This window comes from Vicugna pacos, chromosome 10 (assembly GCF_048564905.1).
Source record: "Vicugna pacos chromosome 10, VicPac4, whole genome shotgun sequence".
Lineage (NCBI taxonomy): Eukaryota > Metazoa > Chordata > Mammalia > Artiodactyla > Camelidae > Vicugna > Vicugna pacos.
This window is the reverse complement of record NC_132996.1, coordinates 34969366-34996401: the sequence shown is the minus strand read 5'-3', so window position 1 is coordinate 34996401 and position 27036 is coordinate 34969366. Positions and strand designations below refer to the sequence as shown.

Genomic DNA, 27036 nt, shown 5'->3' with positions numbered 1-27036 from the left:
GAGACAGAGGAACAGAAGGCAACACCGAACAATAGTCAGAGGGCGAAGCAGACAACTTCTGGGGATACTGGCAGCTCAAGCTTTCCTTTCCCGTCTGATAACTGCCCCTACTCACCAGCCGCCCTCCTACCTCATGGGATGGGATAGGGCAAGTGGGAAGTGCAGACAGGTACCTGGTAAAGAGAGGTGGAGGGGAAACCAGAGAGAGCCCAGGGGAGTGGGCCCTGGGAAGCCCACCCACACAGACAATGGGAGTTCCTGAGGCTTTCAGGGAGGCAGCCACCAGAGGAGTAAGACAGATACAGACAACTCATCCATAATCGGGACACGTCAAGTCATCTCTACCAGCAGCTGCTGACGCATGGCTGATTCCAGCCCAAGTAACCGCTGAAACAAAGCTCTCAAAAACCACAGCATCTGAGTCAGTCTCGAGTCAGATGCAGAGAAACCAAGGTCCTCGTCTGGGACCACTCAGTAACGATCAACACGTCTTTGGGGTAATTCAAACAGAAGAGCTGGGGGCTTGCTGCTGTCTGGACTTCATTTATTCACTCATTAGGCTACTGCTACCCTGAGGGGAGCATTCCTGTCCCCACTGTACAGATGGAAACAAAGGACCATACCACACCACTCATTATTTAAAGAGAAGAAACTTCACTGAATCACAGAATTCAAAAATAAACCTTAGACATGGTCCCTCCTTGAATATGAAATCAGTTAACTCAATATTTTATACAAGGAACAAGAAACAAAAAACCCTTTACAATTAAAAAGCAAAAAGCTCCATGGGGGTAAAGAAAGGAAGATCAACGGGGCAGGCAGAGGACAGAGGAAGACAAACAAAGGGACAAGGGGAGATTCCCTGGGGAGGAGAGCAAAGGGGGCCAGCAGAGCTGATGGAGGCAGGGGGAGCAGGAGCCTCGGGCAGAGGTGGGGGACATGCCATCCACCTGCACCCTCCCAGCCTTGGTTCTGCATAGGTCATCACTGCTCTCTTAGTTCTCTGAGGAGAAACACTGCTCACCCCTCAGAGGCTCCACTTGATAAGAATTAGCACGATGGTGGACCAGGGATCCCATCAGGTCACCTTGAGAACAGGTAGAAGAGGGCAGCCTGGCTGCCCACAGCCTGGCTGCCCACAGGCCCTGGGGCTTGAGCCTCTCCTGCCCGGCAAACCCCACCTTCTGAGTCAGCAGTTCTAGAAGAGAACCTTCCCTTAGCTGATGCCCCGGGGGTGGGAGGTGAGATGAGGGTTCCCGTCACCTGCACCAGGTATCTCTGAACTGCCCAGCACAGCACTCTCAGATCCAATCAGCTCCCATTCTCCGTATTCCCACGAGACGCCACGCCGGCAAAAGACATATCCCCCCAGCTGGGGCTGCCATCCTCATTTTGCAGATGGTAAACTGAGGCCCAGAGACTACAAGCCCACCTGGGTTCCTTCTACTACATAACAGGCAGGATGAAGGGGGTGTGTGTGTGTGTGTGTGTATTTAGTAACCTTAAAGGGGAAGGTTGTGTACAGTGTTTATACATACATGCAATGCATGTGAAGAGGGCTTTATAAATCATAAAACATTTTTACAAATGATAGTTATTATAAATGTATTTTCCATACAGAGAGCAATTGTCCTCTAGATGAGTTTATGGACCTACTTACAGAGTTCTTTCTAGTCTGTTATTCAGCTAAGCACCTCTCTACCCCCGTCTAAAAAAGAAAAAAAAAAAACACATGTAACCTCTGTTTCATCCCTGGGTAGGCAAGGTCTTGTTTGTTTTTCAAAATCCACTTTGTAAGCACTGGAGAGCTCTTCGCTACTTCCCACAGTTCCCAGCAAAAGTGCAGGCCCCAGCTAATCCCATAAAGGAGAGCCTCCCCCTGCATGCAGCTGGCTAGGGGGCCTCCACCTCCCTCCCAAGTAAAGAAAGGAAACCCCTGACGGGGCCAGGACCCAGGGCCTGAGTCAGAGCGACTGGGCTCACGTTCTAGCTCCAGGACTCCTGTGCTAAGCACCTACTATGTGCCTGGGAGGCATTTGGTATATGTTAAAGGTGCAGAATTTCCACATCTTTGGTGGTATTTTGGAAATATGACTGCAGGTAGAGGTTGGGGTTCAATTTGAAGCAGTTTAGGGTGTAGGGGTGTCATCCTGGTTTCCCCCAGGCTGCCAGAGGTCCAACAGCTTCCCCTTTTCACACACTATAGGGCTTGGATGCCCTGGCTACCTCCCTAGGGAGAGCTGAGTATGGCCGTGCAGTCAGAGAACAGGAAGAACCAGCCTTGGGAGCGGCAGTGCTCCTGCAGCCCGGGGTGCTCCTCTGCGGAACTGTCCCTGTGACATCTGCACATGGCAGAGAGCTGTCAGGAGGCTCAGAGTCCAGCATAGCCAGGGAAGGCTCAGAGATGGCCAGCCTCTGTCATGTGGACCAGAGGGAAGCTGACGAGACTTAACAAAAGGAAAGGAGGCAGGCGAGGAAGGTCTTCAGTGTGGGAAAGTGCTCTGGAACCAGGAAAGCGAGGCACAGCTCTTCACTGTTCCCTCCGGCACAGATAATGGTGAGGGTTTTTATTCCAGCAGAGATCGTTTATGGAGGGCTCACTGCTTTATCTCCAGCCTCTGGAACATGGCCACTGTGCCCCAAAATATATGTATGTGTTGAATGGAAGCCAACCATTGCTGTGAGCCCTTCACCAACACCTCGTGCAAACAGGAGTTGTCTTGGGAGAGGGAGGTGAGGAGCCCTCCAGGGCCTTCAGCCTTTTGATAACTTTCTAGGCCACACGAGCCTTGCTTTCTCGCCTAGTGCTCTGTAAATTCCTAAGGCAGAGAGATTGAGGAATACACGGCTCACTGGGGAGGTTCTGAGCACCTAGAGGCTGAGAGATGGAGGTCACCTCACCCACACCTGATGCCTGACGGCAGAACTAAAAACTACAGGGCCTGGTGTGGGTTCGTTACCACAGTTGCTATTAACCACCAAAGTAAACTCCCCCTCACCCCCTCCCCCAGCAGACTGAAGAGAGGGATCCCTGAAGTCATTCCTCCAAGCTTGTTCTTATGTCAGTAAAAATACGGAAAGGCTTGGTTTCCTACAACGTCTGAATCTATTTGTGAAACCTGTCAGACAGCCAGACAATTTCATCACAAAACCCAAATATCAGACATTCTCTGGGACAGATAATAGGGCAGGACACTCAGGGGCTAGGTGCCCTGCAGACAGACTGGAGGCTGGCACTGTCCCAGGTTCACCTCTCTCCCAGGCTGGAATTTGGGGCTGGAATTTCAGAGACACCGAGGAGCACCAACTCTGCAGCCTCCGTGGGCAGGTAAGTCCAGTGGTTAAGGCCCGTGGAGGAGGATATAGACACCCGTACTTAACCACTGGGGGAAAAGTGACCAAGGAGCAGCAACCAGGGCAGGGAGGCAGCCAGGGATAAAGACCCCCGCCGCTCAGACCCCGTTCACACTGACAATCAGTAACAACGACCAAGGCAATGAGCTTACTCTGCATCCTGCACTGTTCTAAGTGCTTACACGTGTTAATTTACGCACGTCTCACAATCACCCTGGGAGCTGAGTACTGTTATCATCCCCATATTACAGCTAAGGAATTGGAGGCACAGAGATGTTAAGCAAGATGCTGAAGGTCACAGAGCTAACAGCGAGATGCAAACCCAGGTTGGTCTGACCCTAAAGAACCTGCTCTTAGGAATGGCACCACACCCACACCACTGTTTCACTTCTTGGCATGAAGAAGTGAGAGCCTGGGGGGCAGTCTATCTCAGTGGAGCCCTTGGGGCCCCGAACTCTCCCACATGGGAGGGCAGGAAGGTCCCTCTCACCTCAGCAGTCCCCAGCCAGCATCTTACCGGTGATATTTAAGTGACAAGACACACACCATCCCCTCCTGGCTCAGATCAGTCTCCGAAACGCCGTCACACTCAATTCTCTTGCAGGCCAATGAGAAGCAGAGGTGGTTAGTTCCAGGCTCTGAGCTGGAGTTGGGGCCCCAAGCTGGGCTGGAACAGGGAAGAGGACATACAGAGTGTGGACGGTGGTCCTCCCCCGCTGTACTCCAAATGGGTGCCCATCAGCTGAGACTCTAGCAATCATTTTAACAAATATTGCAGTGATCAGCCAGGCACACCATACATTTTCACCTACTCTGAAAATTGAGTTGGAATAGAACATGGTTCCAGGGCCCAGGAGAGTTAAGCAACCAAAAAGCAAAAACCACAACACATATCACCTAAGCCCGGTGACCATAAAGCCTTTTCTGATTCAGAGCTTAATTAAGAAAACAAAAACCAAAAAAAGGAGCAGGATATGGTTCTGTGATTGCATCGAGCCACTTCCCCCCTATACTCCTGACTTCCTGCACAAAGAAGAATTTGGTCACCTTAGCACCTTCTCACCAAGAAAACAATAGGCTACATTTTTTCCATCTAAGAGCAGTCGGCTTGAAACAACAGATGGAGAAGCAGTGAGAGTGGGTGTGGGTCTGCTGCGCCCCAAGGATGCTGATTAATGGGTTTCCCAGGTCTGCTATCAGCTGTCCCAGACACAAGCACAGAGAATGCTCCCAGAACATGTTACACCGAAGGCCCTCTCACAGGCACTCGAGGGAGCAGCTCGGCCTACGCGTTCCCAGCCCATGAGCTCAGGCTGGAGGGGAGCCAGGGAAAGCCAAGGTGGACAGGGGAAGGACCAGGCAAGGTCTGAGGACTCAGGTTCTCCCGGCTGCTCCAGGAAAGGAGACCTCAGAGCCATGGGTCACAAAGACACCAGCTCCAACTCAGCAACACTGGACTATCTGGCTGGCCTTGATTACAAGAAAGACACAACAAATTTAAGAAAGATCTTAGAGAGAACTCCTACTAAAATCCCTCATATCACACAAGAGGAAACAGAGCAGAAAGAAAGAGGGGAACTGACATTTTTGAGGACTTCCTATGCACTAGAAATGATTCTTTATGTGTGTGTTAAAGCCAATAAGGTATGTTTTAGTATTGCTGCTTTACAAATGAGGTAATTGGGACTCAAACAACTAAAGTAATTGACCCAGGGTCATAAACGAGTAAGGGGAGGAGCAGAGATCTGACCTAGGTCCCTCCCAGCCAGGCTCTTCCCAGTACCCCTGCTGCCGCACACAGGCAGGCCCCACTCAGCTCTTGGCCCCTAGTTTCCAGGTCTGGTACATCAGATCAGGGGTCCTTGACCATTTCCATGCCCTGGGTCACTCTGGAAACCGAGTGAAGCTTGTGGAAACCTTCTCAGAATTCTCTCTCTAAATGCACAAAATAAAATGACACATTGAACATATCTAATAATATATTAAATGATAAGATCTAGCTGAGGGTCTAAGACCTTACATAATTTCCAAATAGTAGTAAGTGTAAACAGAGATTGAGATGTCCACAACTGCAGGGAAAAATTAAAATATCTATGACTTCTCCTGGTGACAGATCACAGGCATGCCTAACGTAGGTTTGCTGCCTACATTCATGATTGGGGGAAATGTTACATTTCAGTTAGAAGTTAGTGAAAATAAAGATTTTTATCCCATCCAAGTTCACAGATTCCTGAAGATTAAAAAACCTCTTAAGAGATGGAAAACAAGCATATGAAAAGAGGTTCCACATCATATGTCGTCAGGAAAATGCAAATAAAAACAACAAGGAGATACTACTGCACATCTATTAGAAAGGCCAAAATCCAGAACACTGACAACACCAAATGCTGGTGAGGATGTGGAGCAATAGGAACTCTCATTCAGGGCTGGTAGGAATACAAAATGGTACAGCCACTTTAGAAGACAGTTTAGTGATTTCTTACAAAACTAAACACACTCTTACCATACAATCCAGCAATCAAGCTCCTTGGTTATTTACCCAAAGAAGTTGAAAACTTATATCCCAAAACCTGTACATGAATGTTTATAGAAGCTTTATTCGTAACTGCAAAACTGGATATCCTTCATTAGGTCAATGGATAAATAAACTGTGGTATATCCAGACAATGGAATATTATTTAGCACTAAAAAGAAGTGAGCTACCAAGCCATGAAAAGGCATGGAGGCAGCTTAAACACATATTTCCAAGTGAAAGAAGCCAGTCTGAAAAGGCTATATACTGTGTGATTCCCACTATATTGCATTCTGGAAAAGAAATATCAAAAAACTATGACGACAGTTAAAAAGATTAGGATAGGGTGGGTGAAAGGTAGAATGAATAATTGGAGCACAGAGGATTTTTAGGGCAGTAAAAAGACATGTGACATTATACATTTACCCAAGCCCAAATGTACAACACCAAGAGTGAACCCTAAGGTAAACTGTGGACTTTGGATGATTATGATGTGTCATCACATCAGAGGGTCATCCCCTGTTATAATGACCCACTCTGGTGCAGGATGTTGACAGGGGAGCTTACGCATGTGTGGAGGCAGGGAGTATAAGGGAAATCTCTATATCTTCCCCTCAATTTTGCTGTGAACCAAAAAATGCTCTAAGAAAATAAAGGAAAAAAAGATGCAACCACAAAAAACAAACAAAACTCATACCACACTAGCACGGCCACAAATCCTCAGCATGGGCAACAGTTGTCAACCCTTTCCTTAAATCTATAGGGCAGAATAGTAACAGTGAGCATTTGCTGGTTGGTTATAATGTTGCAGGCCCCTGCTAAGGTGACTCATTTCCTTACAACTCTTTGAACTGCCTAACTACCACCTTCATTTTACAGATTAAAGTCTTTTGGTTTCAAAGTTGAATCTTACAGCAAATTGGACACATCTATCTACCCCATGTCAAGTTTCTGGATTATTATGATTAGAGAGATTGCAAAACAAGCTGTTAAAAACTATTTCACTTAAAACCCTATTTTCAATCTGTGTAAACAAAACAAAATAAATTAGATTCTAAAGTTGACGTAAGGTTGCAAGTGCCATCCTTAACTCCAAATTTCAAACTATTACATCCATCAAGAGAGCTTCATGGTATTAGCACATTACCTGAGACCCTCTCTCTAATAAGCAATCACTCAGACGTGAAGCTCTAAAATCATAAGTTCATAAATAGTAATGCTGCTGTCTTCCTTAAATATTTCAGGCAAAATTTCTTATGAAAATAAAGGTAAGACTAATGCCTGAATCATCTCTGTATCCTTAACATCCAATACTAAGTGTCAAAGTAACGATGTAGTTGGAGATACAATGGATTTTACATCTTTCTGAGAGTCATTGTCTGTTTGTATTGAAGTTTTCAAACAAAAGTCAAACAACTGGCACTAACATCTGGGACCGCTGATTTTGAACATTCTTTCATTCTTCCATTTATCCCTGTGAAATTCCAGGCAAGTCCTTTATCCCAATTAGGCATCAGTTTCCTTGTCTGTAAAGTAGGGATGATCATGCCAGTCCTTATTAGCTCACAGAGTTATTATGAGAATCAAATGAGATACTGGATATAAAATTGCTTTCCAGGCAGAAAGGATTTGTAGCATTGTGATGGATGGCTAAATTCTAACGAATGCTGTCATTCGATATAATCTGGAGGGCTGGAGTAAATCTAAAAGGGAAAAAGACAAGAGAATCCTGTAGCACAAGGCGGCATCATAAATCCACGCCACCACACCTGTCGCTGAGTTCAGCAGCAGAAAAAATGGTCAGTGATGCACTCTCTATGGAAAACCTTCCTGCCAAGAATATATGAAAAGACAGGGAGAGTTTGGACCTGTCAATACTCAGGTTTACAATTCCTTGCAAAGGAACATAACCTACATCCTCCCCTCCCTTGAGGATCAGAGCTCATGGGCTATGCCTAGGCACCTCTCTAAGGAGAGGAGTTTCAAAGAGGGGGTGACCTACCATGTCCAATGTCTGAAAGAGGCCAAGTAGACAAGGATGCAAAGGTGGTCTTGGCTAATTCTGAGGCCCCTGGTGATGCGGAAAAAAGCATTTCTATTGCCACAGAAGAATGAAGCCAGGTTACAGTGGTTGGGAATGAGAGGAGGTGAAGCCATGGGAGCAATGAAAACAGAGATTACTTGCCCAGGAATCTGAGAAGAAGAAAAGAAGAAACAGAGCTGATGATACTTGTTTTCAGGAGAAGTAGGATGCCTGCTTAAAAGGAAGGGGCTGAAGGGTAGAGAAGGAGATAAAGGCTGGGGATAACTTAGACAGAAAACTGATGAGGCTTTCTTAACAGGCTGTCCCAGCAGCACAAAGATGCTCAGCACTGAGTTATCACAACTTGGTACCAAGACCTTTCCTCCAGGCTCTGCCACTTTTTATAATGAAACCAGGCAGCCTCAAGGACAAGATAAAGGAAGAGTTAGACTTAAGACAGGGCTGGCTTGAAGTCAGGGCTTCGAGAAGCTGCTGAACACGACTGCAAAAACAGAACACCGCCTCCAGGATGGGCAAAAAATGGAGGCGTTGGCTGAGGATGGAAATCGGGGTTGGCAGAAGGTTTTGTGAGTGACACAGTGAGAGAGAAGCAGCAGCTCAGAACTGTGGCTAGAGAGGAGTACTTCAAAGGAGAGCGGAGGTGGAGCAGCTCCGGGTGGTGGCCGACTCCAGGGTGTGGCCCTGGGGATGGGGTTGCTGATTAAAGGTGGGAGGTTGGAGCTGCTGGAGCCACAGAGGCGAGGGCCTCCGAGGAGGGGGTGCTCTACAGGTTGGACTGAATGCTAGAACACTCGCCAAGGGCAGGGTGGTGACGAGACTGAGAGTGAAGAGGGAGTGTTGCCAGCATGGGGCATGTGAGAAGGGAGTTCTGGAACACAAGGTGGGCGAGCAGGAGACAGGCTGATCAGACAGGCACTGGGCCAGGCTGGGGGAGAACCTTCAATGCATAGGCCCTGGGGAGCCACGAATGTGAGCAAAGAGCCGCAATCAGATCTGTGCTTCGGACAGACAAATGCGTGGGGGTTGGTAGCTGGGCTGGATGGGAGGAAAAGGCAAGAGAGTTCAGAGATGCGACTGCCATCACTTAGATAAGAGATTGCTGCCTCCACCGAAGTGCGGGCAGTGGAAATGGAGAGGGGAAGGATATGAATAAAACTGCGAAGGAAGGTGCAGCAGGACCTGACAACTGGAGGCGGAAAGCAGATGCCAGTCCAAGAGGATGGCAGGGTTTTGAGCCTTCAGTATGTAGAGGAACAGAGGAAGAGAAGCAGGTTTCAGAAATAAGACAGTGAATGTGATTTAAAGGTGCCCAAGGGGCCTCCTGAAGATGTCCATAGGGCACTTAAATGGGGTCAGGGGCTTAAGAGGGAGGTAAGGGCCAGGGATACAAAAGTAGAGTCATCTTCATGGAGGGGTAGGGGTGATAGCTGAGTGTAGCTGAGATTTCCCTGGGAAAGCACACCCAGCAGAAGCAAAAGGAGTCAGAGATGAGTCCTTGGAGGACACTGAGTATGCACTACAGAAAAGGAGAAAGTACATGAAGATGACTTTAAAAAAAAATGGGTCCAAAAAGTTGTGTCACAAATGCAACAAGATAGTTTTAAGAAGGAGAGGAGGTAATTAACAACTACCAGGCACTTGAAATGTATTTTACGTGCATTTGGCACCTGAGCCCTAAGACATAACAATATTATTTCCATTTCACAGATGAAAAAACAGAGGCTCCAAGAGGCAAGGATACACCAATTATTAAGCAGTGGAGCTGGTACCCAAAGAGAGTTCTTGGAATAAAACCTAAACTTGTTAAAATGGACTACATGAAAGGCCCTTCAGTGATGTGCCTCCTGTCTCCCCCGACCCCCATCTCCTAGTACACCCTCCACTGCTCACTTCCCTCCAGCCCTCTCTTGGCTGCCTTGCTGTCTCTTCCAGCTGGCAGAAAGCTTTCTTACCTCAGGGCCTTTGCACTTGCTGTCCTCTCTGAATAACCAGCTCTCTGCCAGCTGGCTGCTTCTCATCTGGAGATCTCAGCTTAAAGGTCACCTCCCAGGCACCCTGGTTAAAATCAACCCCTCTCCCCACTCCATCCTCTCTGCCACAATACCCTACTTATGTCCTTCTTGGGATGATGCAATAAAATTATCTTTGTGTTTCTGTTCTACCCAGATGAGACGGAAACCTCCATGAGTGCAGGGGCCTTCTCTGCTGCCTTCCTCCTCCTCTCTGGTGCCCAGAGGCCTGACACTCAGATAGCAGTCCCTCAGTGAGAGAGTAAAGGGTAACTTAATAAACCAACTCCTTCTCGGGTGGTGTTAGGTGCTGTGGCTAACTGGGAGGACTTTTTCCTTCCAGGAAGACTTTCAACCGAAACAGCCAGGTCTGCCCTAACCTGGGCAGCAAGGCTGGTCTCGGCCTGTCCCTAATCTGTTGGTCTGTGGTGAGAGAGCAAGCAGCTCTTCTAAGGCATGATGAGCACAGGATGCAATAAATTCTTGAGGCCTGAGACAGCTGTTGTTCACAGAAGGGAGAGACCCCAGTCTACCTGTCCCTCCTTCATCGCCAAGGGTTCACAAGTCCTCCCGTGAGGAAGTCAGGTCATGTGATTCTGCTCAGCCACTTCCAGGGCCTTCCATCTCATTCAGAGTAAAAGACAAAGTCCCTCCTGTGGTGCTTTCTGGACCTAGATCTTACCACACGGGCCTGGCTCTTTCCAGCCACATTGGTCTCCCTACTGTTTTGATGATATACCGAGCACATTCGCTTGTCAGCAGCTCGGCACCTGCGGCTGTTCCCTTTGTCCAGAATCCTCTTTCCTCACAGAGCCACAAGCTCATGCCTCGCTCCTTCAGGTCTCTGCTTTCACAGGTGTTAATTACTAATAAACATCTTGCACTTCACCTTCTGAGAATCTGCTTTTGAAGAAAACCCACAACAAATACCTACTGTTCATTAGGCATTATTCTAAGTGCTGGAAAAATCAGCAAAAACTATATAGATAAAAACTCTTGCCCCATGGAGCTTATTTATATTTTAATGGGGTTTCTGGAAATACTTCTGTCTATGTGATAAAGCAATATATGTAGCTAGAGCAGCCCCTTCTACTTTCTTTCTGCCTCAATACCAGACATGATGGCTGGAGCTGCAGCAACCACCTTGTGACTACAAAGTGACAAGTATGAGGAAAAGCCTAGAGCTGCATTATCCAATTCAACAGCCATTAGTCACATGTGGCTATTGAGCACTTCAAATGTGGCTAGTCTGAATTGAGTGGAGTTGTAAAAGACACAGAATTTCAGAGACTTAACACACACACACACAAAGAATGTAAAATATCTCAGTAATAATTTTTTATATTGACTACATGCTGAAATGATAATATTGTGGACATATCATGTTACATGAAATACATTATTAAAATCAATTTCACCATTTCTTTTCACCACTTTTAAAAATGTGGCTGCTAGAAATGTTTAAGTCACATAGGTAGCTCACATTACATTTCTATTGGACAGCACTGGCTCAGAGAATCACAGAGAATATAGCTACTGAATTTCTAGTCACCATCGTTCTCTTGACATCTGGTTAAAAAATAAGCCCTTATTTGTTTATGTCTCTGTTACCTGCAGCTAAGGGCAATCCTTTCTGACTCAGAGGGGAGAACAACCTGAATGCAGGGCCCGGTGAAGCGGGTAGGACCTGCCTTATGGCAGGAAGGCTGAACTCAGCCTGGTACCCTACCCAGCTGATAAGAGGTAGACAGATATATTCACACTAAGTGGAAAAATCCCCTGCCATGGACTATACTGATCTCCAAGACATTTTTTATTGTGAAAAAAAGCAAAGCAGAGCAAGAGCCTCTCCAATAAGCAGGAACGAGGGAAGCCAGGGGACACCTTCCAGTCTGGGAAGCAGAGCATGAAACTGCTTCATGATTTCCTCTTGCCCTGCCCAGTGGTACACGTTAATTTGGATAATCCTGGCCAGAGATTCCCTAAGGCCTTGTGCAACCCTGGGTGGGCCAGGAACTGCCAGAGGTTTTTCTTTTTTTCTGCCAAGAAAAAGGAGGCCCAGCAGCCCTTCAGCCTCACAGGCCTACTGGCCAATTTCCCTGTCCCTCTTGAAAGCTCCATGAACAGCCAGATGTTAGTCAAGGCGCAGACAAGCCTGTGACCATCATCTTGCATCACAGGGAGAGGATGCTCAGGGAGCAATACTCAGATGCAAATCTGGACAGATGCTTGAATAAGGAAATTAGGGATTGGCTGGTCCCAGCTTCTGTAAACCCACTATCGAGGCTTGGCAATACCAGGACTCACCAGTACAGCTCCAGAAAGAAGCCTCCTCAGCTACATAGTTCATTCATTTAGTTCCTGAGCACCTTCCCTGTGCCAAGTACTGTGCTGGGTGCTTCAGACCCAAGGATGAGCCAGATACGTACGGTTCCTCTCCTTATGGAGCTCAAGGTGAGTGGGAAGGGGACCAAAAAGCAGTCATTGAGGGGCACCGATCAGCAGGATAGTGATAGGACCAGAGCCTGGGATGGGAGCCCCTGGGGGCACCAAATCCAAAGGGGGATGAAATAAAAGAAGGGGAAGTAGAAAAGAGATCATGGCAGGCTGCCTGGAGGAGGTGACACTAATTTAAACTGAATCATAAAGAGAACAAAGTAGCTAGGCCATGAAGGGGCCCCTGTTCAGCACAAAGAGTATAGATTTTCCATGGCCAGAGCTCTAAAAGCTCCCACCATTATAAAATTCTGAAGACAGCACACACTTGTATTTGTCCTTCTTTTAAAAAGCATTCACCTTTTACAGATAAAGCAATCTTATTAATTAGATCATGTATGTGAAACTATAAAGCACTAGGCATTTGTTGGGTGGTAACAGTAATTAAATTGTGATTATGATCGTTATGGGGGTGGTGACAATCTCTTCCATATTGCTACCGGACTGCTCTTCACTCAGTGGCCCCATTCAAAGCCACCCAGCCCAGACTCCAGGATTCAAAGGATGTCCATCCCAATGCCCACTCAGCCAAGCCAAGGAAATCCAAGTGGGCAACAGCCTACCATGGTAGCTCCCTTCTCAAGCAGGACTCTTCTTGTCACTCTCCTGCACTACTGGTGGGAGTGTCCCCTGCAAGGACCTCCATGGACAGGATCTTGACAATGCCTGTAACACTGTCAATGCAATGCACACACCCTTGGACCCCGAAGTTCTCACAATCTATCCTATAGATGTGCTTTCATGTGCATACAAAGTACATATGAGGAAGTGTACTGCGGCACTATTTTAAACAGCAACAGACTGGAAACAACCTAAGCAGTTAAATAAATTGTGATGGAGCCATAAAATGGGAAGCCATAAAAAGCCATGCAAATAATAAAATGATTAGATCCTCACATACTGATACAAAACAATCTCCAAGATATATTATTAAGTGGAAAAAAGTTCACAACAAATGCGTAAAAATATTTTCCATTTAATAAAAGGAAGGGGGATGCACACGTGCACACGCTCGTACACACGCACATGCTCACACACGTAGAGACTTTCAGGAAGGGCACCTGGGAAATGGTACAGTAGTCGCCTCAGGGTGGAGACTTGGGGGCCTCCTCCCAGAAAAAAGATACTTCTTTTCACCGAATACTTTCTCGCCCCGCTTGAATTATTTTTTTAAATCATGAGCATGCATTTCTTTTCTAATTAGGGAAAACGAATTAGTTTTTTCTTAAAAAGACAAAGAAGCCTTTATTTATACATGTATTTGTAAAATGAACCACAGTGAACCTGGATTAACCACTTCCTACGAAGACAGCCAAAAAAGAGTTTTTTCCAGCTCAGTTTAATATTATTGGGAATTGAATTTCCTCAAGCTTACATATCACGTTCAACACACGCATTCACTCAAACCCCACATACTCCATGTGGAGCTGCGGTGACAAGGGTAGTAATTCATACTCTCTTATAGGTAATCTGGACTTGAAAACGTGTCTAGTGTAGCAGTGCCCAAGTCCACTGTCAGGTAAGTAGAAAGATCCAGAGTTCATGGAAGATTTTTGTTCCACCAGTACAGAATTTCACACCGCAGGGACCATCCTCTGCTCTGTTGGTTAAGTCTGCAACTGTTCGTATCAGGCAAGGCGATGCTAGACATTTCCCAGCCAGCACAACAGAGCCTGGCTTCAAGGGCCATGATGGGTGATTTCAGAGGCGGGGAATGTCAGATAGGCTTATCTAGGCCTGGAGATAGCGGCCTTCCCTCCCAGTTTCACCCCTCCCACCCTACATCCCCACTCCAGCTGTGCTCTGCTTGGAAGCTCAGGAACCACGTAATGAATTGGGCCACAAGCATTCCCCAGGCTTCGGCTACCCACCACTGGGGAGCCAAAGACAGGTGAAGGTCACAGTCAGGAGCAAAAGGTGTGGGGTGGCCCTGCTGGATGTTCACAAAATCCAGACATTTCCTTCTCACAAGATAACCCAAGAGTTTTCATTATATTGGCTGGCTCCACTACTGCTGGTGACAGGAGTCCATGAGTCATTTCCTGCTAGTGTGTTTTTATGGCAATGATGTACAAATGCCTTCTGGTCTGAACTGGTTACCTGTGATGACTGAGCCATCCCTTGGAGGGTGGGAGGAGGAGGAACCCTGGATTGGGAATCAAGGCTCATCCTCAATGATCCTCCAGGTCCTCGGTTTGAGGGAGTGACCCTCCGGGGGAAGACCCTCCCTCCATAGCCTGGCCCCAGGAGGCCTGCCTGGTCTCCTCTGCCATGTGTCCATTCTGCTCTTTCAGGCTCTCATGCTCTCCCCACACACAGCTTCATGCCCATTACATGAGCAACACGCTCTTCCCAGAATATGTTTCTCTGACTTATAGTCTCTCCAGCTCTTCCTTCAGTGATGCAAGGCAAACTTCTACTTGTCTGCCAAGCCCCAAATCATATCTCCTCTTCCAGGAAGCATTCCCAGATTACCCCAAGTCATGCCTCGCTGCTTGCTCTTTTATACTCCTGCAGGACAGTGCACACAGCTCTCTCATAGCACTGAGGATATTAATGATAGTAATGACTAAACATTTACTGATCACTTATCATGTACTGGGCAGCATTCTAAGCACTTTACAAAGATGACCTTATTTAATCCTCATAGTAATTCCATGAAGGAAGTACTCTTATCCTCATTTTACAGAGACTGCTACTGAGTATCAGAGATTTCAGTAACTTGCCCAAGGCCACACTGCTATTAAGTGACTGATTGGTGCCTAGACAGGTGCCTGACGCAAAGTAGCTGCTTGATAATCATTCACCTCATAAATGATTAAATAAGTGAATACAGAAATTACGACACTTCTGGCTCCTCCATAGAAAGCTCAAATGAGAACCACTTTTTATTAGTCTTTCAAACTATCTCCCCTGCCAACTCTGGTATTGGAAATACCTAATGAGTGAACGAACAAAAGACTGTATGAGCAAACCAGGAAAGAGATTCCAAATCCCAGCAATGCCACCCACTAGCTTCTACCGAATAGTTTCAGCTTCCTGGGCCCCTGTTTGTCACCTGCCAAATGTCAAATACACAACATTCTGTCAAGTTCCTTCTAGCATTACAGGTACATATAAAATAAACGACCGGCTCCATGACCTAGTGATGATGGTAATTCCCACGCCAGATTACGTACCGTATTTTCCCTGGAGCTGTTCTCCCCGGAAACATTACACAACTGGATGTGGCATGTGATCCAGCACTACCCTAATTCAGGGCCAACATCAGTCCCGAAAAAGTATCTTTGGCTCGCTCCTGGGTTCACTCCTTCCTTGTTCAAAGAGGTCACACCCAGGGAAAGAATTAAGTGCCTGGCAAAACTCTCATAAATAATAATCAATAATTAACAATGATCCCAAGTTAGGTTATGGAACTGGCACCTAGGCCACTGGTCTAGGGACCCTGCAGTCCCCCGCCCTGTCCCCTGCTACCTGTACCAGAGGCCTTCTTCTCCAAACAGATTCTGGTCACAATCTCCGCCTACCATCACCATTCACACACACACACACACACAAACACACACTCACTCACTGTTGGTGTGGAGGGAACAGTACAGTGCTTAGCCCCCATGGGAGCTGATAAAGGCTTGTGAAATGCTGAGGCCCACACCCACTCTCAATGGTGCCAAGACGCGTCCACATCTGCACAAAGGTGGTAGTTCTGGCTGAACGTCGTTCATTCCCCCTCTACCTGGGGCTAACCAGGAGCCTGGCTAGGTGCCTGGTACCTAACACGCCTGTATTTTACACGGCTTAGCATTAATGATCAACCGCGTGCACACTAATGCCTGGCATTTCTTGTTCGGCTAATGCTCAGCCTAAACTACACCACCAAAGGATACCTAAGCAAGGTGTGTGAGCAAGAGAGCGTCTGTTCATGTCGAAAGAGAGGCAGGACCATGTTCTCTGTTTTGCTTGACTCACAACAAGCAGTACAAGCACCAGGCTTTTAGAGCGAGTATTAACCATCTATATGAGTCCAAAATGGAGAGGACTGTATCATAACCAGTATGCAAACAAGCAATCACCTGTTGTGTAGGGGACACTTGCTGTTTGTCCATCTCACACCTTCACATCCCTGGGGACCTGCTTCTCTCTCATGTCAATCAGGTGATGCTTAAAAGGGCTGCCAAAGACAGCAGCCAGCGCCCCTGCCTTTGCACAATATCTGGCCCAGAGGTGAGCCAGCAGAGATCCTTCCCTGAGATTCTTTCCCATATTGAGCAGGAAGAGAAAGATTCTAGTCTTTTGGGTCACAGAGCTATAAAGATATCAACTAGAGGCTAACGACATGGAGAAACGGTTTGCAGGAGGGAAGAACGGAGCCAAGGCAGAGCAAACCATACAAGAGACAGATGGAAGGAGAAAGAATAGGAAAGACTTTGAGTGTCTAGAGCTTTCTGTTTATACAATTTAATCATTCCCCTGTTTTGTCTAGGTTAGTTTGAGTTGAGTTTCTGAAATGCACAGCTAAAGTAGCCTAACGCAGTCACAACCGTACAAAAAGGGTATTTTTCAAATGTGTTTTCTCTTCAGGGTCTCAGTAGTTTTTATGAGATGAGCTACCACATATGTGAAATGTCTTTGTTCCTCCTCCTAAAAAAGGTGTAAAAATTCCTGGGCAAGAACCACTCTTTCTCAGCATCACTAACTAAAGACATTAGTTCTTTCCCTTTGTATCTTAGGCATCAATGATGACCTGCCAACCACAGGACGTAAGGACTTTTCCACTTCAAGTCATCAAAGCTTGTAAAATAGGGGCTGGCCAGACAGGCTAGGCAACCAGCTAGGGATTTGTGAAAGGATATCTTTATGGTGGTCAACCCTCCAATGCCCTCCCTCTGCTGGCTGACGCCCTCCAAAGGTCTGTCTTCAGATCACCAAGAAAGTCAGTCTCTCAACCACTAGACACTGTTGGGTATATGGGGCAATGCATTTCCTGATGAAATAAGAGCTCTGAAAATCTTCCTTGAGAAAACATATTGCAACCCAGCCACCTGACTTCTATGGTACCTTTTTAAAAGAAAGCCTCCATAGACAATTACTGAGAAGGGTGAAGCTTTGAAAGTTAAAAGCTTCCCCCTCCTGGAATTCTGAAGAGCTGTCCAGTGAACCATGAACCATGAAGTTAGAACAACTCAGAAATGAGGTGATGGACGGGGGTGGCACCTAGGATACCAGCCCCGCCCCTCTCTCCCCTGTTTTTTCTTTAATGCTTTCATCTCCTCTGCATAAGGCTGAAGCTTGGCTGATTACGGGCAGACCCTTCCTGGATGGCTAGTATGCTCTGGGCTAAAGCGATTGAGCTGTTTCAGGCTGACAGAATGCTCTCCCATGCCCTGGAGAGCATGTGCACCCCAGGCTCAGAGGAGCTTGGCAGCTGTCTCCCCCAAGGCAAGGGAAGCAGCCTTATCCCACGGTGGCCTCGAAGGCTCCACATCTCCAAAACAAAAACACAACAGTCCTGATTGCTATGGAGAGTTCAATCCTCTTGTCTAGGATTGGCCCCAACTAGAATTCCACGGGCTCTGGCTGAGCTGGCTCCTGTGAGGTCTAAATGCAGCATGCTAGCTTCTAACCTAAACACACAGCCTGGACCCGTGCCCAGGGCTCACAGGGAAGTCTGGACTTCCGGCCACCCATTCGGCAAGGGGTAACGCAGAGATGTCAGAGATGTGATGCTCTGGGCAGCCCCACACTCACCAATGTTGCCTATGGCCACACAGAGGGGGAAGTCATTGGCTTGTGAAGGGTGAACCCCAAGTGTGCAGAGGAAGGGGTGGGGAGGTGGAGAATACTGAGGTGTGGAGAGGAAGAGAAAGAGAGGGAGGAAAAGGCAGTAAAAACCAAAGACCATTGTAGCCAATCAAAGTCAAGGGATCTTTCTAAAACGTTTGCTCCTAGGGGAACACAACTCTAATTGGGTCTCTCCAAGGAATTTAGGGCATAAGCCCTAGAATGAGAGACATCAAGGTTGCCTTCTTGTGTGTGACGTTGGCCAAGAAAACTGACTTCTCAAGTTCCGTATCTCTTAAATGACCCAAAGGACTACTGTGCTGTTCAAAGAGACCATGTACAGAACGTGCCGAACCCATAAATGTTGCTCAAAAAATAGTAGCTACCAGAAGAAGCAGTGGTAGGAGTAATAGGAGAAACAGGATAACATCAAGCATGCCTTCATTCTCTCTGCCTTGGAGAGGACACAAGAAGAGTTGTTGAGGCCACCAGGATAAGGTAGAAGCCCCCAGCCAGGATAAGCTGGGCACATAGACACAAAGGAGACCTTCAGCTGAATCCAACAATAAAACACACACACACCTACCAAGAATCTCAGAACAGCAAAATGGCAACAGCTTTCTAACCTCCCAACAAGCCAACCCCCCTGCCCGACTTGGGTACGAAGCATCCAGCAGGAGTTTCCCTTACCTTGGTGTTCATACAAGACTTCCCTCGTTTATACTCCTTGTGGGACCCGCGCTTGTCCAGTTTGTACCACAGGGCCTTGGCCTTCCAGGTGGTCACCTTGGACTTGAGCTTGGAATAAAAGTTTCTGTGGTCCAGGGGATCTAGGTCCAGGTGCCGTGTGAGGATGTTGAAGGCCTGGAGGGTGCCTTTGCATGTGGAAGCCTGGACAAAGTTCTCGAAAACCTGCCCGGCCTGGGTCTGCTTCTCATCCTCGTTTTCCCCCATGTCTCAGGAGCCTCGTAGAGCAGTGGTGTGGAGAGGATAGAGGAGAACACCATGAAGTACCGGAGAAGCGTCACACCTGCAAAGGTAGGCGGAGGCAGAGGTGAGCTCCAGGAAGGTGAGAGGGTACAGAGAAGTAAAAAGGCAACTCCTTTAAGATATTAACATAGGAAACGTAACACTGACTACTAAACATACTTAATACATAGAAAATGCACAGTCATACCTTCTAACCTGGCTGCCTTGCTGGCAATCTCTCTCTCCGCAACACTCCACTCACTTGGCTGGCTGAAAAGAACTACAGATCGTCAAAGATACACCCTGGTCAATCTTGTTATGAGCCAGATGGTTCTGGAAGCAGTAACCAGCAAAAGGAAAACAAACAAAACACAGAAAGGCACACTCAATTCGGTACCACTGAAAACCTATAATTTTGGGTGCCACAAGTTGGTTGACTAATATTAATATAACCTAACCACATAACAGGGGTGCACAGCCCCCAGAATCAAAGCACACGCCTCCCTAGATTTCATGACCATCATCCCACCCATCCTAAGGTCACACTTTGAAGTCTTCCTTTGTCAGTTACGAGAAGGTGAGTCTTTCCCTTACACAGACCACAAACGGCAAGTTCTCAAAATGCCTCTCTATTCCTCGTATCTGCCAGAAGCACAGCACCCACCTCAGTCAGACATAAAGAAGGACAGGCAGACACATGGGTCTCCTCCTGATGCACAGAACGTCTCTGTGCTTTGTAAGGCCAAGCTGGGAGCTATTCGGAGTCAGACGCGCTACCATTGTGCCATGAGGTCCTGCAAGCTGAGAGCTATTTGGAAACAAGTGCTTAGGTCAAAGGAAGGAAAAATGCGATGGAGGTTCATTCACATCACAAAAATAGCTCCCCTGGGTTCTGGCCATCGTCCTTTCTCTCTGCACCACTCTAACCTCAGGCATTTTCTTAGGAAAGTCATTTAAGTTTCAAAGGAACAAAAATAAATTAGAGTTGATTTTCCAAAGCACTAGTTATTTTTCCAGACTCCAAAGCAAGTGCAAGAAGACAAGCATGGAGGAGCTGGGGCTGGCCCAGCTGCCAGAGGGCTTGGGGGGGTCTGTAAACAAGAGGATATGGCATACCAAGTTCTCCCAGACGGCAGCCTGGCAGGAGGAGGTCAGCAAACAGAGACCAGGCCCTTGGGCTAGGCAGCTTCTGACTCTCCAGACAGAAATGTTATTATGGGTGCATTTGGGGATTGCAAGGCTGGCCTTATAAGACTAAAAACAGAAAATTGTCTTTATCTTCTTCCTTAATCCTTTACTCATTCATTCAGCAACAACTGCTGGTGCCTTAGCGAGGGCCACGCATTACCCCAGATGCTGGGGATACAGAGATGGGGCCTGGCGAGGAAGTCAGGCCAATAAAGAGCTGATTACAAGACAACAGGCAAGCACATATAAAAATGAACACAGCACATAGAAGCCTAGAGAAGGAGGTGTTTAACAGAGCCTGGACGAGTCCAGAGGAGCCACAAGAGGGAAATGCCAAAATGCTACAATCTTAGGAACAGAGTAGATTTTACTAGAAGATGGGGGAAGAGACCATATGAAGGCATAAGTCTGGAAAGAGCCAGTAGAGCTGCAAAAGGACAGCAAGGTCAAGGTGTCAGGAGTTTAGGACTTGTGACAAGGTGTGGTGGGGCATCCAGGGCAGACTGCGGAGAGGGCCTGGCTTCTCTAGTGGGCCGTGGGGAGCAGGAGACAGAGCAGCAGGGTGAGACAAAACTTTGGGAAGACAAGTGGGCAGAGGTAGACTGGAGAAGGAGGCAGCAATGAGGAAAGAAGCCGGGAGGGCGGGGAAAGAGAAAAGCACACACGTGTATGTTATAAAGATGCTGCTGGGGCACCACCTGCTCGGGGCGGCCTGCTCGGGGCAGACAAGCTGTCCAGACACCAGACACCCAGAAACCGAGGGATGAGATGGCATGGGCTACAATATAGGACCCTCCCTCCCATCTGTCTTTCCCCAAGAGCTTCCAGTGGGCCTGGTTCAGTTGAAGGAGAAATAGCACATTCCCTGGTCCAGGCCCAGCCAAGCTCCACACTGCGGCCAGGCCTCCATCCTCCATGAGAACTTAGCTGGCTCACTGGTCCCTCAACTCAACAGGTTCGGAGCTGGCTCTGTGCCTTGCCTGGCACTGATAAGACCCGGATTCGCTCACGCATGCTCTCTCGGCGCCTTTAACGTCTGCAGCGCTCACTTTGGCATCGCTCACATAAACACTGCCTCCTACTGTGTCTCCATGTTCCCCATGTGTGGGGCTCACCACCCAGGGAGCATAAACATAGAACAAGAGGAGTTTGCTTTTCAGGGTGTGTTAACATCCTCAACCTTTAGCTTTGGAACCATTTCTCTGCCTGGGATTGAACAAGGGATGCAGGGGCTGATGGATGACTACAAAGCTACTTGAGTCCCACTGGCACCCTGCAGGCCTTTCCAGGGACGGGCAGGTAGTGCAGAGAAAGCCACAGGTGCTGATGGCTCTTGAAGCCTGCGTCCAGAGCTCAGCTTGACGCCTCCCTGCCCGCATGGCCTCACACGGGCCACGGAAGCCCTAGTTTCAAGTTTCTCCTTTTGTAAGGGACGGACAATAGTCCGCACCTTGCAGAGTTGCTGTGGAAGGAAAGACACACAAGTGATGGCAGAGCCTGGCCCTACGAGGCACTGAGCAGACGTGGAAATGCATGCTGAAGCCATCACCTGGGGCAGATCTGAATCTGGGGAATGCACCAGTTTGAAAAAGAGTTTCATAAATCAATTCTTTAAGTCACCAACTCCTCCCTATATAAAATGGTGAACTGTTCTGGGGTATCAAGCCAGACCTGACTCTCAGAGAATAATTTACAAACCAGAAGAACCTGTCTCCTCCCAACCCCAGCTACCTCCCATCCTCCTCCAAATGAAAAATGAACAACTTAATTTTAGGACTCCAGGGGAAAGAGCCAAAGTGGTGCTGAGGGCACTGGGTGGGTGTGGGAGCTCCAGGAGCTAGCTCTTATCTGGAGTGAGAGGAGGGGAGGTGGAAGGAGATGGCCGGACAGGAGAAGATAAGCTCTGGCTGGGCCCGTGCCCCAGCAGCCCGTACCAGGCTCAGCCCTGCCTCCCTGCACCGGAGGGGTCTAGTTGCAACCTTTAGAACTGCTTTCCAATTTAAGCTGAAGACCTTAGAGATGACTCTAACACCCACGCTGAGTTAGGTTTCCTCACAGAAGAGCATTCGAATTTTTAGAGCCTGGCCAACTCGGGTGTGAATCTGGTCTCACGGCCTTGCTGGCTGTGTGATGCTAGGCACATTGTCTAGTCTATCTCAGCCTGTTTTCTCATCTGTTAATTGGGGATACAAGCACTCACTTCCTAGGTTGGGAAGGAATATATTCAGTCACGTGTGTGATGTATTTAGCACATGGAGACTACGTGATAATCAGCACTCACTACTATTCATCAAATGGCTCAAGCATCATTAGACCAAAAGGAAGAGAAAAAGGAACACAATTGATGACCACTGGAACTAGCTTCCCAGTCAAGGAATTATGTATGCTTTAAAATTAGAGGCTGTGGGCTTTCAATTTGGGAGATGTATGTTCAAATCCACTTCCTAGCTGTGTAGCCTTGGACAACTTGCTCAACTTCTGAGTTTAAGCTCCCCATATACAAAGTGAGGGACCTCATTCGAGAAAGTCTGGGTAATAAACTGAAAACATCTGTGGTACAAGGTAGTTTTGTGAATGAACTAGAAAGGCTGACTAAGAAGGACACCACGAGTCTGAGTCTGGGCTTCCAGGAACTGGAATGTAATATTTTGCTAGATACCCCTCTCTTTCCCCAAAAGAAGGTCAAAGGTTACTTAAACCAGAGGATCCTGGGTAACAGCTCTTGTTAGTCTTCCTTGTCAACCATCACCCGGATGTTCCCTTTTTAGAGTTTGATATGAAATATAAATAAAACCAACTACCCAGAAATATGAAAGGTTTCTGCATTTTCTGGGAAGAAACAAGATGTGATGCTTTCATTTCCAAGAATAGCCTTGAAGCAATTTGGTTTTTGCCAATTGGAGTCCCTTATTTGTGGTTCTGCCTATGTGACTTTATGAGTCACAAAGCAATTCCCTTTCCCTGCCTCTGGCTGCTACAAATTAACTCAGGGCCTCAGATTGTCAGCTTTGGTAATGGACTCGGCCTATGACATCTGGGAGACAAGTTCAAGGTTCACGCAGAGTCCTGAGTAGCTCTCAAAATGACAGGTGAGCCTCCTGACCCAAGAGTTTCTGATGCCCTCACATTTGGGACTCCCACACCTTTGCCTTCCCTGGGCCTTGTCACCTGCTAAATGGCATCAAACAATGTGACAGGGCAGTGGATAAAAGATGGAGTTCAATAAAAACTTAAGGAGGGCTGGGAAGGACCCTGGGCAGAACCTTCCCTCCAAGCTGCCTGAGGAAAGCACAGCCCTCAACCCCAACCTCAAGGCTCACAGACAGGACGTGTTTCAAGATAAACACAATCAACAAACCAAATCCTCTCACCATTTCCACTGCCAAGCCCCCCATTCAAACTTACCATCTCTCAGGTTTACCTCCCCAAGGGGCCATGGGGCAGGACTCAGTTTCCTTGGCAGTGAAATGGGGGTCTTCACCCCTATGCACTCACAGGGTGTTGGAAAGGCTAAACCCCATAGCTCTGCACCTTGCACACAGAAGAATCTCAGTCGTGGCTACTTGGATCCAACACCTGAGTTGTGGCAGGAGCCAGCCAGGTCCAAGGCAGTGGGAAATGCAGAGCCCAGCACGGACAGAACACCTAGTTCTCAGGTGATGTGTGCAGACGTCATCTTCTTACCTGGCCCAGGAAGGCCTGGCTTTCCATCAGGTTGGCACGTGGTACCCAACTGAATCTAAAGGAGCAACTCCCAGGGTTGGGACAGGGCTGGAAGGGCCCCCTCGTCCTCCCTGTAATCTCCTTCCAGCCTGGGGTCCCCAGCCTCCCCTCGGTCACCTTCCAGAGTGGAGCACACACCACCTTCTAGGGCAGCCTGTCCCGTCCCTGCTTCCACTGACTGGAACAGAGCCTCCATGAGATGACTCCTGTTAGTCATTCTCCAGGGAGATCAATGCTATCTCTCCAAAGGGTTCTCCCAGCTCCTGATTTTAGGCCTTGAGATCACCCACAGGAAGTCAAAGTCCCTTCCATGCAGGCTGAACCCACACACGCAGCCTTCTTCCACACACCATCCGGAGCCCTCCCTGGAAAGGCTAACAAAAACTCATTCAAGAGCCGTGCTGTGAAAGCCCAACCAAGTTCCCAGCCTGCAGCAGGGCCTGGACACTGCCCTCTGCCTCTGATGCCCCAAGGCGTGAAGCTCAGGAAAGAGGCTCGAAGTCCACTGCAGTCCCTGGCCTTCCATGTGGCTCCTCCTTGGAGAGTCCAAGGTCCTGTGGTCCTGCCCTTCCATCCCCAGCTTTCTCCTCACTCTATTTCAATAGCAAGTTGACTCCACTGCCCTGGCTTGAAATGACCTCACACATTCCCACATCCTTACCTCCATCCATTTTCTTGTGGAATCACTCACAGTAACAGATCCCAGAACGACCTGAGGTTGCCCTCCCCCCACCCTCACCCCATGAGTCAGAGACCTGTATGCTGACCAGTCACAGTGCCAGGAAGGAGGCCAACATCATCAGATGCCCACTGCAGGCTCGGTTCATTCACCTACATTACCCTGAGAAGTCCTCACAACAAGTCTATGGGGTACAGTGATTCATTCTCTTTCTGTTCCTACTCTGTAATAAGCAAGGACTTTGGGGTGGGAGGAGCAATTCCAGAACTTGCTCATCTCACTTTGCTGTAATGCAAGTATAAATTTGCCACATGTGGTTGCTATGTGTATGTGTTTATGTTCATGTAGGCATATATATGTGTGTATGTATATAAATGTATGTATATATGCCTGGGTGTATATGTGCCGCATATATGTGTGTGTGTGTGTATATATACACACATGCATGAGTGTTTGCAATGTACAGACACAAACACATACAAATTTAAAATTTTTTCCATAATGATTTCTGGCCAGTGCCCCTCATCTCTGTACTGCTAGGCCCACCTCTAAGAACCTTCTAGGAGAAGTAAAGCCTCTGAGTGTGTCAGAACTCTGGCCTGGGCACGAGGAAACTGAGCCTCATCAGAAAAGCACCAACCGCACTGCTCAGCTGCTCACAGGGTAGCAGCCCCTGTCCCAGACCCTTTACATCCATGGTCTCACTTAACCATCCTTGTCTGACAGACGAGGAGGCAGATTCACAGGCACTGGTAACCCCTTCCCTATGCCAAGGTTATTGAGCAGCCATGCAGTGAAACGAGCCCAGTTTCATCTCACTTCAAAACCCACACTCTTAGCCACAGACTAATATGAGCCATGTAGGTGGAAATAATATCCCCCGCCTTTTCTGAAGCCACTGTATAAACTAAGTGGGTTATACTCTGAAGTTCCTACAGGCTCCGAGAGCATACAGATGTCAACTACAGGGTGTGGCTTCAAAAGTCACGGTACAACCAAACAATAAAGTATTAGGCAGTCCTTTTAAAATAATATTTATCAAGACATTTAATCCTTGGAAAAGGCTTCTGCCATAAATCAGACTGAAAAGAGCAGGCTACAAATTCAGGTACTCAGTATGACTCCTATTCCTTAGACTAATACCTAGAGGAGAAAGGAAACAAGCCAAACGTGAACAGTGGTCGTGTGTTTGTGTGTGTGTCCTATTTCAGATGATTTATTTGTAGTGTAATACTCTTCCATATTTCCCAGATTTTCTACTGGAAGCATGCATGATTTTATAACTCCCTCCTATGTACGCACTCCAAGCGCGGAGTCTTCTTGCCCTGACGAGACTAGCTTGGTCTCGTGTTTCCTCTCTTCCTCAGCCTGCACTGCTCCAGCCACACCAGCAGTGCCTTTTTCTCCAGAAAAGAAAGGGCCATTCTGTAAGAAGCCTTGATGCTGCTAACTTAATGAATTAAATTTAATGGCTTACATTCCAACAGGTAAGGGGCAAGATGCTCCCCAAAGGCTGCATTCCTCCCATACCTCTGCTCTCTGGACCAGGGAACTTCAAGTCCAGTGAGGCAGGTCCCTTTCCAGAAAGCTGTGCCGGGGAATGGGGAAGACCAGAAGAGCCTCTGATCCAAACTCAGCTGTGTCCCAGTCCCCTTGCCAGTCAACCCCACAAGAAAGAAATCTGCGTACCTGGTCAAAGGGCAGGAGTTCCCAAAATAATATACATCTCCACACACACACCAAGCACATGTTACCAACAAAAATTCAGCAGCCTATTCTGTACACAACCCGGACCACTTTCATCACACAGTGGGTGCCAGGCAGAACCGTGAATTCTAAACTTCAGTTTCTAGGAGGCCCGCCTATCTCACAACCAACGGTGGGAGGTACTTAGAATAAGCAAATTCATAGAGACAAATAGTAGAAGGCTGGTTACCTGGAGCTGAGGGAGGACATGTTTAATGGGGACAGAGTATCAGTTTGGGGTGATGAAAAAGTTCTGGAGATGGATGGCGGTGATGGTTGCACAACAACGTGAATGCCACTGAATTCTAACATTTAAAAATGGTTAAATTGGTAAATTTTGTCATGTATATTTTCTCACAAAAAAATAAATAAATACATTCAAAACACAACTATCCCCATCCTATATAGTGGAAGCTATCCAAGGCCAGGCTATAGAGTTTGTGGCCTAATTAACAATGAAGCTAATTTTCTAAAATGCGGTCGAGTTAAAATGTAATAAGCAAAATAAATAGTGAAAGAATCTTGCTGTTTTTTTTAT

General features: G+C 47.5%; 1 protein-coding gene across 12 annotated transcripts in view; it reads right to left on the bottom strand.

The window, feature by feature from the left end:
- MICAL2 (microtubule associated monooxygenase, calponin and LIM domain containing 2) overlaps positions 1 to 27036 on the bottom strand; it is a 210906-nt gene that overhangs the window by 145403 nt on the left and 38467 nt on the right. For 11 of the 12 annotated variants that reach the window (XM_072969524.1, XM_072969512.1, XM_072969517.1 and 8 more), the window contains one exon: positions 18884 to 19223. In XM_072969524.1, coding sequence (XP_072825625.1) covers positions 18884 to 19147 — 264 coding nt within the window. In that variant the 5' untranslated portion in view covers positions 19148 to 19223. Of the gene's footprint in view, positions 1 to 18883; positions 19224 to 19370; positions 19505 to 27036 lie in introns of those variants that run through there. The other variant, XM_072969515.1, reaches the window with a different exon arrangement.